Source organism: Thamnophis sirtalis, unplaced genomic scaffold, assembly GCF_051295495.1.
Source record: "Thamnophis sirtalis isolate CommonGarterSnake01/CBP01778 unplaced genomic scaffold, rThaSir2_p1.2 scaffold_7, whole genome shotgun sequence".
Taxonomy (NCBI): domain Eukaryota; kingdom Metazoa; phylum Chordata; class Lepidosauria; order Squamata; family Natricidae; genus Thamnophis; species Thamnophis sirtalis.
Genome location: NW_028261387.1, coordinates 69,877,283 through 69,895,723, shown reverse-complemented (window position 1 = coordinate 69,895,723; position 18,441 = coordinate 69,877,283). Strand labels below are relative to the sequence as shown.

General features: G+C 35.1%; 1 protein-coding gene across 4 annotated transcripts in view; it reads right to left on the bottom strand.

The window, feature by feature from the left end:
* Positions 1 to 4,521: 4,521 nt before the first annotated feature.
* Positions 4,522 to 18,441, bottom strand: part of PPP1R16B (protein phosphatase 1 regulatory subunit 16B) — a 108,770-nt gene continuing 94,850 nt past the window's right edge. For all 4 annotated transcript variants that reach the window (XM_087720369.1, XM_087720367.1, XM_087720368.1 and 1 more), the window contains 7 exons: positions 15,244 to 15,347; positions 13,047 to 13,171; positions 9,914 to 10,039; positions 9,132 to 9,207; positions 7,828 to 7,957; positions 5,864 to 6,032; positions 4,522 to 5,231 (listed from right to left, as the gene is read on the bottom strand). In XM_087720369.1, coding sequence (XP_087576495.1) covers positions 4,710 to 5,231; positions 5,864 to 6,032; positions 7,828 to 7,957; positions 9,132 to 9,207; positions 9,914 to 10,039; positions 13,047 to 13,171; positions 15,244 to 15,347 — 1,252 coding nt within the window. In that variant the 3' untranslated portion in view covers positions 4,522 to 4,709. The remainder of the gene's footprint in view (positions 5,232 to 5,863; positions 6,033 to 7,827; positions 7,958 to 9,131; positions 9,208 to 9,913; positions 10,040 to 13,046; positions 13,172 to 15,243; positions 15,348 to 18,441) is intronic.

The window sequence follows — 18,441 nt, the reverse complement described above, 5'->3', positions numbered from 1 at the left end:
TGCAAAACAAGTTGGAGCTATAGATAATAGAATTCTTTCCAAAAAAAGATATAGGGAGAGCTATTTAAATTACAAAAGAAAAGTCTGCAAGGAAAACTTTGGGTAAATTGTGGATGCTTTCCATTGCTAATAGAACTGAGAGGAATGGCTGGATTATTTTTTAATAGGCATTAACTTCTAAAGTTGCAAAATGAACATGACTAAATTCTATGAAAAACTTATTTGGCCATGCCATGCATTCTCTTAAAAGCAACAAATATCTGTCTGGAAGGGATCAAGCATTTTGGTTTGCTACATACAATAAAACATACACCTGCATAAAGATATAGACCACATTTCTACAATTTCTTGAGGCCTCCCTTTGTTACCTTCAGCTCCATGAATATTTCACAAAATATTCATTAATTCAGTTCCATGAAATTTCACCAAGTTGAGGAAGATCGAAAAACCCTAAAGCTTGCAATTATTAGCAAAATAAAAATTCTGGTAATGGATGCTATTTCAACCCACCCACATATAAAATAAACATTAGTGTTTGTCTACACTGTACAGCTGAGGTTGTCTCAAAATATTTTGATTCCATAAAAATTTATCAGAGTAGTCACAGGAATAAAGTTGTCAAAATGCATGGCAATCCTGGTTTTGAAATGATAACTTGGATTTATAGCAACATACAGTATGTGATTTGGTTTCCCCCAAGTGTCTTATAGCTGTTTTATTCCATGCCTCACACAGAAAAAAGAAATGGAAACTGCACTTGGCATTTTGTATATACCAGATGGAATATGGTATGAGTGTTATTTTAATTGAATTTACAGTTTAGGCAAGTAAAAAGACATTTTTCAGATGGGTAGGAATAAGAAAAACAAATCTGAGACAGTCATGCTATAAAACAATTCTCTAAAGTCTATACCAACTGTGAGGAACTTTGTTAGCTATAAAACATGGGGGTTACAGGAGTTGAGATTCAACAATAATTGGAGGACCACCACTAGATTATGGCTTCGTAAATTCCTGCATTGTAATAATTTGAGTCCTGCATCAGACATCTGAAAAATATATATTGTGTAATACTTTTACTCTCCAGCTGGGGGCATGACAGACTTGTATTCAGAATACACTGAATATTAAAGAGCTGGTATAAATTCAATAAGTTAATAAAGAAATAGCATTTAAAGAAACTACATAAAGATATTTTCTATTGTTGTTTTCCCAATTGGTGGTAGTATAATAAATATCTTACAATTCTGTATATATAGAGTTACTACATGCATTGGAGAGAACTGTATTAGAAAGCAGATTAAATACTGTATAATCCCTCTTCTACCATCCAGACCTGTGAAAATTACCAAGCTATTGTCAGCCGCTAAATAAAATTGAAATCCCCCAGGCAGTTATACTTGTCACGACTCCAAAACCTTCAACTGAGTCCACAGCTTCCTCTTCACAATTGTGTTTTTAATAGGTTATATAGCCTTAGTGCAGAGTGAACACCCTGACATTGTAATCAATAGGTTAACTTAAACTTAATTTAAAACATATACATAAGTGATCAATTCAAAGTAATAATAATAAGTGCTTATAATTAACTGAGATTGCAATTCACACATTAGTGAATAATGCACTGAGGAATTTGAAGACCTATGGCCTGTTACTGAAAGGCCTGAGTTTTCTGTCATGTCCAGATTTTTTTTGATGAAAATTGCTCTAGATGCCTGCTCAAAACTCTTTAGTCTTTAGGTTAAGTCTTCTTCATAATATTGAATTCTAAACATCATGCTCTTCTGATATAGGGATAGAAACTAGGGATTTTACATCCATATGTAATTCTCTTGTCTTCATTTAATCATATTTTGGGGTAATTGAATTTCTCTGCGGCCCAATTTAAGGGGATTGCGTGTCTTTTTATTATAGCATTATTTGAAGTATCAGAAGAATCTATGGATGCTCCCAGATACAATGTACAAAAATAGCTAAAAGTGAGGTGATATTTTTCCTCTTCAACAGAGTTTTGGAGAAAAATATAGAAGTCGTGATAAAACTCAAGAAAATTACAAGCAGAAACTAGATCAGGACCCAAGGCACATACATTAACATTGTTTTTCTTCTACATAGAGTTACTGATCACTGCATAGATTTTCGGTCGTGGTTTCTATAAATCATAATTTTATATAGATGCTGAAAAATTTTGTAAACACCTGTCTCCTTGCTACTAACTACAAAACAATTCTTTCAACAAGAAGGAAGATTGTGCGGAACTATCCTTAATTCCTACTGTATATTATAATCAACAACACTTTACAGTTTTGACTACATTGAAAACAGAGAACCACGATTACCTGCTCAGATATACAGCTCTGTTAAGTAGAAAGCTTCAGAGAGAGAGTGTGCCTAACAATTTAGTTAAAAGAAAAAAAGTCTAACAAAATCTGTTTCAGGATTATCCTCTTTCTTCATTTTAAAGGATCTTTTGAAAAATAAAAAATAAGTAAAAATAAAAAATAAGTAAAAATAAAAAATAAGTGAAAATAAAAAATCCAAGTTTGAAGTTATATTTGCAAGTACAAAATTGACTGAATATTGAATAATAGGTGAAATTTTCAGCTACTTTATTATTTTTCAGCTCTAGCATGACACTTAAGAGATACTTTTCCAACATCATGAATTAAATAAGATGTGAGATTTTCATTGCTGAAAAAGTCATTTTAATCACATATAATTTGCCAACACGCAGCTGCTCTTAATTTGCTATCTTGCATTGAAGACTATTTCTTATTATTGTGTGTTAAATACAAGTTCATATCTATAGAATGCTTTTCATAAAACTACAGTCACTTCTTCAGATGAAACATTCCCCTTCATCGTGTGCAATATATATAATTTTAAAAGTCCTATAATTATTCTAAAAATTACACCCTTGGATATAGTATAGTAAGAAAGACTAAGTTGTCTAGTTTGCCTCTTAGATAGCTATTTTGCTATGTGTTGTACATTGTTTTTCCTGTTAAGGAAAAATTAGCTTGCTTGCTTGCAAAATGGTTGCCAAAGGAATAGAAACTTTGGTTTTAGCAAGAGAATTCAAAACCTAATCTTCAATTGATGGAAGAGTACATCAAATGTAGTATGAAGAGTTTCAGAAGTTAAATTTTCCTTTCACTCTTAACAAAGAAACTTTATGGGGAATTAAGATTAAATCACTACTCTTTCATAAATCAGGTCTGAGACAAGAAGCGATTGAATTAAAAAATAAGACCAACAGTGACCAGTATACCTTTCAGCAAACTAAAATGAAATGTGCAGTTGTGTCTTATGGGTGATAAGAACATGTTATCTCTGATTGGCAATCAGGCTTCCACCAAATGGCTATGGTGCTGGTCACCTGCAAATTAAAATATTATTGCTAGATATTGCTAAGTTGCTTTTATTTAATGTGAAAAGCTTCTTATGTGTCATATTAAAACAAGTTATGACATGTGTTTCTGTGGAGTGGAGCAACGCACACCACCCTTACAATGTAAGATGGGACATTTGCAGCTTTACCCTCCAACTGCAACCAGTGAATTCTGAATATTATATTCCTAATACAATTGGATAGCATCAGAGAAAAGAAGGGTAGATAAATGTGTTACGATCAGGAGAACCTGACTCAGGAATGTAGATCTCCTATGAATACAACTAAATTCATATAAATACAACTAAATTCATATAATTTCTGGCCACCAGTTTCTTGGTCAAACAAACTGCAGAAAGTAGTAACTGCAGAGATTTAGATGAAATTTGCAGTGAAACATAAAATGATGCCCCCCCCATCCTCAAACCCTAGTATCGATTTAATGTTTAAAAACACTTCAAGGAGTTTTTTTATGCGAAGCAGAACAAGCTAATTAAATAATGGTACAAGTTGCAAAGCATAACACTGAGAAGAAAGAAAACCTCTCTCAAAATCTTCAAAATAGAAGTTGGAGGTAAATCAAAAATGGTAGTTCTCTGACAGAACATGATGAAATAAAATTTGCTACACTACTGCAATGCATATCAAAATATTTTCAAGTGCAAACTAAAAAGGACTCCCAATGGAGAAGGATAGGTCAAAGCATGAATTCTTTTTAACTGTACTGCTCCTCTGAGGAGCTGAAAATAACTTCTTCCTTAAAAGAGTTGAAAACCTACTTCATTATTTTATAAAATGAACACTAATAAACGATGGCTAAACAAAATTGGCAGCAAGATAGTTAACATTCCAACAATGCAGTCACATTAGAGGCTGTGTTTTTGGGTTGGTTGTTATCATAAAGTGCATATATCTTCATGTGCAAAACCTTACACAGAGAAACTGGGTCCTCTCATGTTTTACCTAGTCTGCTTGCAAAAGAATATTTGTCAGTAATGCTGTACCAATGTCAACAGAATTGATTTCTGATGTGCCGATTATGTCCCAGAACCCCATGAATAGATATTTTAAATCAGATTAGAGTTGTAATCAAATGAACACTCTCTCTTCTAGTAGAAAAAAAGTTATGTGTAGAGTTTCACTTTTACTTCTCTTTCCACCTACACATGCTCAATTTTTAATGAAACCGCAAAAACAAAATATGGAATTAGGTATAGTCCCAGATGATTAAACCAGATTCTGTGATCCTGCAAAAGTAAAAATAAAGATTCAGTAGCAGATGCAACATGCCCACCAACTTGGTAGGAATAAACTGAGATCAGGAAATCCTACAGCAGCCGTGCACCTTCTCCTCCATTTCTTCCATGGGAGCCTTGAATTTTAAGAGAGGTGGGTCACCACTTGACATGGTGTAATAAACTGAAGTTCCGTTGGATGTGTAAGAAGGTGTCCTGGAACTAATCAAATGTTCTTTAGCTTCTCCCCCATTTTCCACTGAGTCTCCTATACTGCTAGCAAAGTGTGTACTGATGAAGGGATGGTTGAGAAGTTTGGCTGCTGCTCGCTGCCGTTTCAGTTCAGAAAGGGTTTGGTGGCTCCTTTCTTTGTACTCATCCCAGATGTGATGAGAGTCAGAAATCCCAGGAGTATTGTAGGGCAATGCTTGGCTTCCATCATTGTCCAGAACTGAATGCATTATCCAAACATCTCCATTTGGAATAGAATACTGGTAAGGAATGGAGGAGAGATTGAGTCCATTCTGAAGCAGGTTTTCTGAATCACATTGTATTCCTTTTGTTACCAGCTCTGGAAGGATTATAGCTGTATCAGTGGTCAAGTTCTAAAACACAAAAATAAATATGAGGGGTAACTTTGCTGTTCCAGCTATCAAATCCCGCCCATAATTTGCCCATGTTTACTGATTTTCTTGTATTATAAAATCAATCCCTTGTGTTCAACTACATAGCTATCCAACCAAAGGCTCAGGACCACATAAGATATCCCAAAAGATATTCCTCAGAGACCCCTCCCCCAAAGTTCTTACCAAATTGAATTTCTTAAAAAGAGGAAAAATAGTACATTATTTGACTAGATGGTAATCAGGTCAAAGATAGTTTTCTTTTTCCTTACCCCATCTATTATGCTCCCAACACACAACTCTGAGGCTAAGCACAGCTAAGAAGAAAATGTGCAGTCTTGCTGTACTGAATGTTAAACCAATATATGACCTTTTTTCCACTGAAAGGAATTTGTAAAAAATATTTTTTTCCTTTAAAAAATGTGAGGGGCCAGCAATGATATCAACATAAGATGGAAAGGGAAATAAAGAAGATTGTATAACAGGTATATATGCTTTGGTTATCATGAGTTTCAGTTATGCAACTGGTACTTCCATTAAGATTCACGTGGTTTCTTGATTGGAAATGCTTTAATAGGAACAAGCGAATTTATTAATTATTAGATTTTCCTTACAGGATCTGTGTTCTCTTGGTTAGAGGAAGCCTCCCGAATGTCAATATTGTAATCAGAAATTCTTTGCTCCTCAGAAGATTCTATCTGTTGCCAGATGATAGCCTCCTTCTCATACTCCTTTCTATAAAGGTTTGTTCGATCTGAAAGGCTTGCCCTCCGCACCACTTTTCTAGGACAAGATGTAAAGAGAAGAGATTTACTAAAATGGTGATTTGCAGAAATGAATAGCTATTTCTCTATAGCTGCACTTTTCTGAAAGAATGAAAGAAAGACGGACTCCTGAGTAGGAATGAACCTGTTTTCTAACACCAGGTGGTACTCATGAGTCATTCTTTTTATTTATTCAAAAGTAGATTGTCAACCATTGCAAAATTGAAATTCATGGATGAATCTTCATCCATCCATATCACATACTGAATCACTCTCACTTTAAATTAAATTCATTTCTGTTACACGTTCATGGTTTAGAATTTTTCAGACAGCTATTTAATCATGTAAATATATCAACCTGCAAATTGTTCCTCTATTAATTATAAATCTTACTGCTGCTTTTATCACAAGTTGCTGGACAAATAATAAGTACACGATATACATATCCAAACAATAAGAAATATTTGGATTCTAAATTAATTTTCATCACAATTTGTATGGAATAACATTTCTTGAGCATTTAAATACTGCACATTTAAATTCAAAATTGCAAAGCTACTTTTTGGTGCATTCAAGTCAATCTTGATTCCTTGTGACTGCCTAGACAAATCCCTGTAGTTCTCATGGCAGTTTTTTGAATAGCAGTCATTTGCCATTGCCTGTTTCTTAGGGCTGAGCGAGAATGACTGGCCCAAAGTCACCCACCTGACTTTGTATTTAAAATAAACCTAGAACTCAGGGTATCCTGGTTCATAGACTGATGCCTTAACCACTACACTAAACTGGCACTAGGTTATTAATCAGAGTAAGTTCATATCTATATCCTAATTATGATCTCTTGGAGTTTCATTTCCTGAACTATTCTTTTTATGGCTTTCCATAAAGCTTATGATATTCCAGATGTAGTTGCAACTTGCAGTATCCCTTTTTGTTGTCCATTGAGCAATATTCATAGTTTAAAATATCATCACATTACCCATACCGTCTAGCTAACGGGGGGGGAGGGAAGTATCCTATTGCTATCCATTTTACATTGCATGAAATTCTGTTTCCAGATTACTCAAAGTATAAAGCAACTGGCTTAAATCAAGGATATATAACGTTGAATTTATAGTTAATCAAAAGAACGGGTCAAGAGAGACTTTTGTTTTATTAGACTAAATATGGTGCCTAGATTCCAGTATTTTGTCTATAAGTTTGTCTATCTGCCTCCCCATCCCCCAAATACAATAGTAAGGTATAGTGATACAGACCTAGAGGGCGTAATATGGCTTTCTCCTCTTGAAAAACAGTACGATTGACTATGCCAATGATAATCGTTATTTTGTTAAGTATCTAGCACATTTCCAAATATATCCACCTTATGAACAAGCCAAATATAATAACCTATTTAAACTTGGCAATCTTTTTGTCTATATTATCTGTTAAAACATATTTTGAATGCCATCACAGATGACAGCACATGTTGAACTGCTGTATGGTTTCTTCCTTCAACTCTACCAAATGAGTGCACAATTTTCTAACGTGAGGTCAGGTCACCAATTAATAGAGAAAATATTTATCAATAGAGTGAAATACTAATTTTAAAATCTATCTGAAATATGGACCCTATTTGCTTCAGATAAAACATGTAGAAAAATAGTGGCTTTGGGGGACAGTGTAACTTAGTACAAATATTTTGGTTAGCATTTCTGCACCTCGGAATTAGATGGTCAAGGTGAAAATCAACTTCAAGAAGTTCAACCTGTAGTTTAGAAAAAACTTAGGCAGTCTGGATTGACTAAGAGCAGATTCCCCTCCCCCTATTCACTCACCCTCTGCTTCCAGTACTTGATGTTCTCCTGTTCAAGGAGGACTTGTGCCTCATCTGAGACTTCATGATGACATCATGTTTATGCTTCAGCTCTAAGAGCAGAACCTTAAACTCCTCTTCTTCACACAGGTCTAAAGGAACACAAATAAATTCCTTTAACTGAATTGTTCAGTGATGATAAAACAAACATAAGCACAAACTATTGCATCTAGTAGACATTCTACATGGTAGTACATAGTACAGGATAAGGAAAAATAGGAGTCTTGCATATTTTTAAGAACCATAGATTTGATTGCAGATTTGCCTACTGTTATTTGAAGATCACTGTGGATTATGACTACCATATCTGAGCTATATAAATCTGGATAATTGTACCCAATGGTCACCCAGATATTTGCATCCTTCTAAAACAACTTTTTTTACTTACTGCAGATACAGTAAATATCTAGTCACTTCTGACATGCCTCTTCTGACTCTAAGGAAGAGAAAATGTGTTTCTGGTGGTCTTTTTTTCTATTTAAAAATCTATTTGAAATCCAATTTATATGTATGTACATATGTACAGTACATATGGGTTATTAGTATAATATACAGGTTGCATTCTAATTAGTAATATCAGGATTTGTAGATTTAGAGAAGTGGACAATCTAGGGGACAGTTATATTCTGAAGGATATATTTGCCCAAGAGGTGCATCTGAAACTATTCCTTAAGCATCCATGGTTAATCTATGAGCAAGTGAATATCTGGGCTCTGCTTTCAGCTTAAGAAATATTAAACACATAAATAGCTTTTAGGGCCATCTTACAATTTCACGATTACTGAAGAATTACTTAAAAGTGAATGCAATGGTTTTTTTCTAAAGTGACATGAAGACATAATCCAGACTCAGCTTTTCTTTCTTGATACAAAAACCAGATTTTCTCACACATAAAGGTATTCTAAGGACCATTTCCCCATACTTTACATAATAGCAATGTCTGAGAAATGAAACTAACATTTCATGTTTAGTAAATTTCAAAAAAAATTCTGAAGGAATCCTTCTGCAGTATCTCATCATTATCACCTACATGCTTTGCATGAACACCATTTTACAAACTGACAACTTGTATTCCCAAATTCATTAAAAATGTATGGTATTTATATTTTAAAAACTTTAAATAGCAACATTCCAGATTTTTTGTAGAAAATTTTAAGGATACAAGGGCTGGGCATGCTAAGAGCAATTCCTAAAAGAGAACCAAGATATTTGAATTTTGTTATGCTGTCAAAACTTTGGCTAAGAATAGAAATGGCAGAAATTCACCTATTGGCATCTCATCCATAGCTGTTCGGGCACTCAAGTTTGCCCCATGGGACACTAAGAGCTCTGCCATTTGCATCTGGAACAAAGAAAATGATTTTAAAATGTAATACCTTCCAAAACATCACCCAAGTTTTAGTTAAATCTAGCACTAACAGAAGATAAGCTAGGCTACCCATATGAAGGTAGACCCACTAAGGCGAGATATGTTTTCAATAACTACCTTAAAATTAAAATGAAGTATGACAGAGTGGGTGAAACTTTTGAATGGGAACTTTTTCCCCCTCTGTACTACTAATTCTGCACATGTGCGTCATCTAACGTGCAGTATATCAGGAGACAGCAATGAGGCCCTCAATGTACAGGTTACATACTAATAAATCAAATAAATATTTCACTTCAATTTTCCCCAAGCTGTGCCTTTCAGAAATACTGGGATTTAAATTTTCATAAGCTCTACTCAGCTTGGCGAATGGGTGACTCTGAATTCTGGAAATCATAATCGAATACTTCTGAAATATATTAGGCTGGGCAAGACTGAGCTAAATTAGCTCAGTTGTAGGTTATTCCGTTGTTTTAAGGACAATTCACAACTAGGTAGTGCAGGAAATTACTATCCTACTCTCTGCTTGCTTTTTCTCACAAGAACAGCCCCAAGCGGATGTTCAGTGACACACAGTTCTGGACAGATTCCATATAGCTATATGGTAAATATCTCTTCATAACACAATTTTTCTTGAGTTTCTGTAGCCATATTTGAACTCGTCTGTTAATGAAACACATACATGTCCCCAGAAAGCTGCAGCATGGAGGGGTTCCCAGCCATCACAGTCCTTGAGGTCCAGTCTGGTTCCCTGGTCTAGAAGCAGCTCTGCTGCATGTAGATAACCATTGGCAGCAGATATGTGTAACTATAGACAGGAAGGAATCAGAATGTTTTAAATGTCTGCAATTTTCTGTAATATGTGCACATGTATCTATGTATACCCTCAATTTTTTTCATTTGCTTTATTTTGCATATTCTTTTTAATACTGGTTTTTGTCTTGTTTTGATTTGACTTACAGCTATCCTGGTATTTATTCTACAGGACCACCATTATGTGACTTCATTATCAGTGGCTTGCTATAGTAGTCGGTCTCATTTCAGACTAGGGGAAGCTAGTGTTTAATATGACTTCTGCTCTTATATTGACTTAACAAAATAAATGTGCACTATTTAATATATAATAACTGAGTATTAATTAATCAATGGTAAGATTTCTTAAGCAAATGGAAACAGGTAATTCCTGAGCCATTCAGATAAGAAATCTTATAACTCTTTTAAATAAATAAGTAAAATAAAATTGCCTAGGACTCAACTAAAGGTGGATATTTTATGTTGCATTTTTTTTCTGCTTCTATTTGTACAGTGAAAAAATCCTGTTAACTTTGCTTCTTTTTTAACCCAAAAGGCTCCCCTGAAGCTGATGTTAGGAGAAGATTCAAAACAGATGCCATTCTAGCTCTTTCCTCCCACCACATCATGCTACAGGTAATAACAATTTTGGAGAAGAGAAAAGCAATTTAACTGTGTTAACTGGCTCTGAAGGAAAAGACTGGACTAATTTTTCCTCCCCAAATCCCTAGTGAGATGGCCTCACTCCTAATTACACAACTGTACCATGATTTCAGCAGAGCAAAAAGTGTGACCATAAAACCCCTGGAGAAATGGGCAAAAAACTTTCTCTCTAGTTCAGCATTAATGATGTATATAGCAGCCATTCAAAAGCAAGCAGAAGTTAAAGGCAACAGCTATCTTCCATATTATTCCAGAGCAGCGTTTATTTAAAGATGCCACCTTTGATTCTGGAGATAATTTACAGTTGTCAAGCCCAGCAGTCTAATCTCTAGGGATTTTCCTTTGAAGCTGCTTAGAATGATGCCCACCATTCACTATTAGTAGGGAATTCTACAGTTTATGAATGAAACAAGATCTTTTACACTCCTTATTTAGATTCACTGGATAATATGGGGAAATCTTTTTTTATGGCACAGGGTAATGTCTATTACGTTTTAGTAAGACCCTAGTAATATTGTACAATATGTATTTCATTAGAACTGCACTCATGTTATTAAAAAGTCATGCATTTTCAAAGTCAGCATCAGCATTTATGAATCTATAGGACCATTCTTATAAAGTCATTTCATTTATTCTGTTTTATGCATTACATTTCACATCATTATTTGAATGTATTTTCTAGATCACATAATGCAGAATTCACCATTAACAAGTTAACGGTAATAAAAATATAAGGAAAATATGATTATTGATTTCCCTTGCTCTGTTATTACATTGAGTTTGTAATTCCAGTTCAAACTTTGACATAGCCTCCCATCGTCCAGTGCGATCCCACAGAGTTGGCCTCCTCAGGGTGCCGTTGGCCAGACAGTGTCAGCTAGTGACCCCCAGGGGGAGAGCCTTCTCTGTGGGAGCGCCTTCCGTCTGGAATGAGCTGCCCCCGAAGCTTCGTATAATCCCTGACCTCCGGTCCTTCCAACGCGCCCTAAAAAGTTGGCTTTTCCAGCAAGCCAGCTTGGCCTGAACAAAACAAAATACAGTATTGATCACTGTTAATTTTAATTCAATTTTTTTTAAAAAAATGTATTGTCAATTTTAATTGGGTTTGGGATATTCCATTTAATTTTTTTAAAAACTTTTATATCATGTGTTTCTTTTAATTGTTGTACGCCGCCCTGAGTCCTTGGGAGAAGGGCGGCATATAAATCTACTCAATCTCAAATCTCTCTCAAATATACAGTATTATACAGTAGAGTAACATAGCAGAAGCTTTTACAGGGTGAAACATCTAATTTAGCATTGAGTTTAACCTCATCCAGAAAGGCAGTTCCATGATAATATCTACTGTTGAATGCAAAACCGATGAATAGATAGATAAAACTATACGACTAGTTTATTCAAATCTCGAGTTCCAAATTTAGCTTAAATTAATGATTATGCCATAAGACCAATATAGTTTGTTAAAAGATTTCTATTATTGTTGTTGTTATTGAACATACATAGGATCTGGGCCATTCCATACTTTCAGCCAGGGGTGGGTTTCTGCCGGCATTACTGCTGGTTCGCTGCGTGCGTGCTTTGTGGGTGCCCAGTTGCTTGTAAAATGATCTGCGCATGCACAGAACAATAAAAAAGGACCAAAAAAATGCCAGCAATGGCCTGGTCACTGGGGAACCGGTTCAGAGGTGTGCCAGCCTGGGTCGCTGCCGGTTCTGCTACCCAGGCCAACAAACCACTACCAGTTCGCCCAAACCAGTGCCAACCCACAGCAACCCACCTTGCTTTCTGCCAACTACTCTTAATTTCTATGTAAATTTCAACTGTATAGAAACATTGTGTTTAACTCTGCCTTTAGTGTACATGTACTAGAGTTTGCATGTGTCAACTTGAACATTGGGTTGGTTTTTGGGGTGGGGTGGGGGTGGGGGGTTGCAACCCAAAATTTTAATTCCTGCCATTCTGAGGCAGAAAATGTAACATGCAACACACCCAAATCATCTCTCCAGCCCCATCCACAAATTTAACAAGTCTCTATATGTTTGTTTCCAAGTTAAAAGCAGCTATACTTTTCCAGATGTAATACAGGAGAAGCAGCCTTTAAGCCTTGGCATAATGTATACATATACATATACATATACATACACAGGTTGGAGCAAAAATAATGAGATCCAAGCCAAGCAAAAATTAATAAAAAGCAAAAATTCTTCATTTTTCCTGGAGGACCCCCACACACCTGATTTTAGGACCACGTTATTTTAAGAAAACCTTACAGGGTATCTTGAAGGTGTATAGGTCCAGCTATTTTCAAAGAGGGCCAGTCTGTACACACTAACTGTAAAAGTAATGTGGCTATGGCTCACCAGTGAAGCACCTTGAGCATCTATTATGTTCAGATCCTCTCCTCTTCCAATCATCTCTGAAATATCATCAATCATTGCCTGTTCAGGAGCAGCTCGCATTTCATTGATTTTCTCTTGTGTGATTCCTACAATGAATAAGAGAGGAAATTTGCATTGTAAGAATTCCTGGAAACATTAAAGCAAATGAATAGGGGAGAAATAATTTTTAAAAGTGCCTTTCATATTTATATATTTAAATGCAAAACTGCTGCTGCCAATACCCATTCCAATCCCAGGGTCTCAGTATAATTCTCTTCTCTATTCCCAATATCCAATATAACACATATTCCCAAAAATTGATGAGATTCCATGAAAAGTACTATTACCCCAGATATCAAAGATTGAATTTTTAATTTTTTTTTTTTTTAAAGGTATTTTTGACGCTTAATTGATGCAATTAAGAATATCGCTTTGGCCTAGATTTTATCTTATTTTACAAGACTAAACATTTTTTATTCAGACCCAGGAACATAGCCTTTTTTGTCCTGGAACCACTCTCTGGAACATCTTTTGCCCAGAAATCAGATTTGTCCTGATCCTCTCAGCCTTATGCAAGATCTAAAAGACATGATTCTGTCTGTGACAATTTTTATTGTGTGTTTTTTTTAACCTTGTTTGTCCTTGTTTAATTTCTTTTCTTTGCCTTGCTTTTGTAAGTCAATAGCTAATTAATTTGCTGGGCATCTGCATATTGCTGTCTTTTAAATTATTTTTATTTTTAAAATGGATTCTCTGTATTTCTTTTTTTAAATGGCAGTAAAATTACAGATATAACATAATACAATGTGTCTATCCTAGTCTCGGTGCTTTAAGGCGTACTGGAGATCAGAAAAATTCTACTGAACTCTCCAACTAAAGTTAGAAAGAGGAAACAGACTTGAAAGTTTTTTAAAAAATGTACCAAGTCCTTCTTTTCCTTATGAAATATCTCAGTACCAACTGGAGGAAGAATTGCATTCTTGACCTTGACTTCAGAGCTATATTGTATAATGTGTCCTTTGTGTAAATGAACTGTAATGATTTGATACTCTAAATAGTCTTCCTCTTACATAAGTTTTAGAAATCATTTCGTAGAGTAAACATTGCATTGAAATATATGAATACTTTTCTTAATTATTAATGCATCAAAAAGAAATATTTAAAAAATCAAGGTTTTTTTTTACATTTTCTTATGGGAAAAATTGTAAAAAATATATTGATAATGCACCTACTATTTGTTTTTTATATTTTGGTTACTTTTTACCATCATTATATTGACGCATAATATCTGAACAAACGTGCTGCTATCTTTTCGGTAAGAAAAACCATTAAAAAGGCATTTTAAAAAATCAGGATTCTTATGAATGTTACTTTTTCAAATTCTTTTGATCTTTTACAAATCTAATAATAATAAACAAAATGTTATTTTATGCAAAACAATTGCACATATTATGTATCCATGACTCCAAGCATAAAATATAGCTCACAGTTAATAAAATGAACAAATGAATGGAAATGCTGCTTCTGCATTTCCACTACAGGTAGCCCTCATCTTATGACCACAATTGAGCCCAACATTTCTGTTGTTAAGTGAGACATTTGTTAAGTGAGTTTTATCCCATTTTACGACTTTTCTTGCCACAGCTGTTAAGTGAATCACCGCAGTTGAAAAGTTAGTGAACCTGATTTTTATGTGAATCTGGCTTTTCCATTGACTTTGCTTGTCAGAAGGCTGTAAAAGGTGATCACATGATCCTGGGACTTGTAAATATTGTTGTAAATATGAATCAGTTGCCAAGCATCTGAATTTTGATCACATGGTCATGGGGATGCTGCAACGGTCATAAGTCACTTTTTTCAGTGCCACTGTAACATGGAACAATCGCTAAATGAACTGTTGTAAATTGGCTGCCTGTAGTGCAATCTAGTGCCAAATAAGTGCTTAGAAGATGGCAGAACAGTATTTTCCAATTTGATGGTGCTGCACCTATGTTTGTCTATAACTCCCAGAATTCCAACTGTGATCAACAGCAAGAATAAATGAGCATTTCACACCAATGCATCTGAAAGGGAAGAGATTGGTACAAGCTGCCTTAGTCTCCAAACAAAAAAATTATACCGTGGGGCAAAAATTTGACAGAATTTCATCTGATGCTCCAGGTTCCCATATCCTGCTTACCTTGGTATGCCATGCAAGTCTCAATAACATCCAAAGTTGGTTCATCTTCACAGAGATCATATGGCATGTTGCCATCGGCATTGACTGCCAGTAGGTCTGCCCCACTACAAGAAAAAAAAAAAGCAAGACGTGAGAGGTATCTGCCCAGTTGGATAGGAAATCCTCAGGCACTTTGAAGGATATATAGTAAAGGGCAAAAAAGTCTACGGACCAGGTACAGCCTGCCAGTATCCTCACCATTCCCAGAGTCCTACAGAGTAGGTAGAGCAAAAACGATGACCCCATTTTTTTCCCCCTGGGCAAATTTACAGCTGTCATTTCACACATGGAAAATTTCTACCATTTGGGGACACATTTTTGAAATGTAGTTCTTGACATTCCAGTAAAATAACCATTGAAAGCCAGATGATTTCTAATTTTACATACCATGCAGCAATGTCACATTTTTAATTTTCTAATTATATATTAAATGAATTTACATATTGAGTGTTATTTAGAAGATGACTGGTCATTGAGGTCACTTTTATTTTACTGAGCTCCCAACCCTAGCTAAGTGTTGCTTATGCTAATGCGAGGGAGTGCTAATTTATTATTTTTGCAGTTCTTTATGATTTCAATGTGTTGTAAGCACCATTTTGCTCTTTTGATTTTGACAAGCTACAAACAAATAAATAAATACGGTGTGTTTCATAGGAAATGCAGTTCATGGGCAAATGGACAATTTATGGGAATTTATGTTTCTCCTGCATGTTTTGCAGTGCTGCTCTCACTTGCCTCATAGTTTCTTGTGTCCTCTATGAGATTAAACAGATTAAAAAAACCAAAACATTATTAATGCCATATCAATCTGCAACCCCATGGCTTTTTTTTACTGATAACTAAAGAAGTTGCCACTAAGCTAATAAGCAAACATACTTCCCAAGAGTCTTACTAAATTCTAAGATGAATGAACATTTTTTTAAAATAAGTAATCAGTACTGCGTATTGTAAATGTTTACATTCTTGAAGAACATTTCTTTATTACAGTAGAAGGTGCCAAGAGGTAGGTGTGTGCCCTAAACTAGCAGCCACTCCTTTATGATTTGTTTTTATGATTTCCTATGTTTTGGCCTGCGAAGCAAACATGGCAGATTTTATCAAACAGATCAAGTCTCTCCCACTTGTTCAATACATAGACCTTTCATAATTCTCATAAATGGTTATATTAAGTTGGGGGAATTCTGGGAATTAAAATCCACATATTAGAGGAGTGCATAGGATGGGAAAGACTGCAACTGGGTTTTCAAACCAGTAGGGACGGCAGGCTTGCCATGCCCCCAAACCGATTCCCCAGTCACTCGTTCCGTTGCCAGCATGTTTTTTTAGTCATTTTATAATGTTCTGTGCATGCACAGAACAATTTATAGACAACTGTTCATGCGCAAGCAATGTGTGGCAGGCATGCATGCAACCAAACTGAACCAGCAGTAACACTGGAAGCAACCCACTCCTGAATAGGTTCTAATATAATGCTTGGAAAAAACAACTGGGATAACATATCACACTAAGCCAGAATGTAGCTTGTTGTTTCTGGCTTATTACTGTACAAATCTAATTACTGTATTTTACAAATTATGGTTTAGGCTTAATGTATTATACTTGTTGAACAAATCATCTTAGTGCAAGATATGAACCAATCCATCCTACTTATTTACAAGTACGGGAAACCTTAAATTATTTATTTTGTCTGAGCAGTTAATCTCATCAAATAATGTTATAAATTCTTCTACTATTTCCTTTCTGATTCAGTATGTCCTTCTAGCACATTCTTTGTCCTCATGAATCTTTATGTAGAAACAGAATAAACCACCAGTGACCTTCCCTGGATTTTGATGTTTGACAGAATTACTGCCATTTCACTAGTAATAGCATTTAAGAATATTAATCACATAAAAGCAATTCAGCTTAAAACATAATAATGAGACTAATCGAAGTGTTGAGCAAAAACATTATGTTACTGTTTTCTATAGTTTTCACTCAATTTAATATAACAGAATTGGCAAAGGAGAATTTTTCAAGGAAAGGAGAATTCTGGGGAAATTCTCACATATAGATTATGGAAGCCTTGCATTTTAAGTACATCTTTTTGCATATCTGGCAAATAAAAAGAAGGAACTCTGTCCCTGACTTTTTCAGTAGGGATGAACTATTCTTGCCAGAGAAGGGTCCGATCCTTGAGAAACCGATAGAGAATTTCCAATTTCCTGGAGAAAATTAGAGGAATGACCACCAAACATCTCTGCCTACAAATTTGATGGAAAGTTCCAAAAACTATTGACAGTAAAACTATACCCCAGCAAACAGCTTAAAATCAAGCACCTATCTGAATTAAAATATTTTTCCTGTGAGTTCAGGTTTTCTATTGTGATTGGATATTAAGGAGGATATAAACATGGTCTCATACACAGCAATAGTCCCATACATACATTTCCCTAAAATATGCTTCCATTCTATTTTACCAGCTATTTTGTGAAGAATATCTAAATTGAGAAACTCACCATTCTGCTGCAATAAGTTAAACTGCCCAAAAGGTACCAAGTATTCTGAATTACTTGAACTTCTATATGAAAATATTCAGTGCAGATTAAGCTTGACCCATCTTAACACTGAAAGCCTTTGAAGAGGACCAACCAACCACTTTTATGCACATTTTTCTACTCCATGAGAACAGAGGAAATTAAAATGTACAATGCACCTGCAAACTGTTTCTCTGTCTATATCAGCAAACAAAGCATAAGATCAGACGTCCTTTGTGCTGCTATTACTTTTACAAGTCTCTTTGGGTTCTGTGCTCTGACACTGAAGCCTTTTGATTCTGTGCTTAAATAAGCTCTTTGATCCAAAAGACTTCTGACAGAATCCTGCTTTGATTAGAACAAACATATGCTGCTTTGTGTTCTGCAAATAAACAAATAAAAATGAATCCAGCCCATTGCCTCTTTTGATACCAAAAGCTCAATTGCTTTTCACTGCAGCAATTTCACTTGCTGCAAAGAAACAAGTATTATATTCTTATTACTGAATGCTATAGCCAAAACTTATCCTTCTCTTCCAAGTTCCAGGTAGCATATGTAAAGTTTTATGTTTTATTTTATTTCTGTAGCAATCTTCTGTGATCAACTCAGAAATGGGCTACAGGGAGTAAATATATAATGGCTG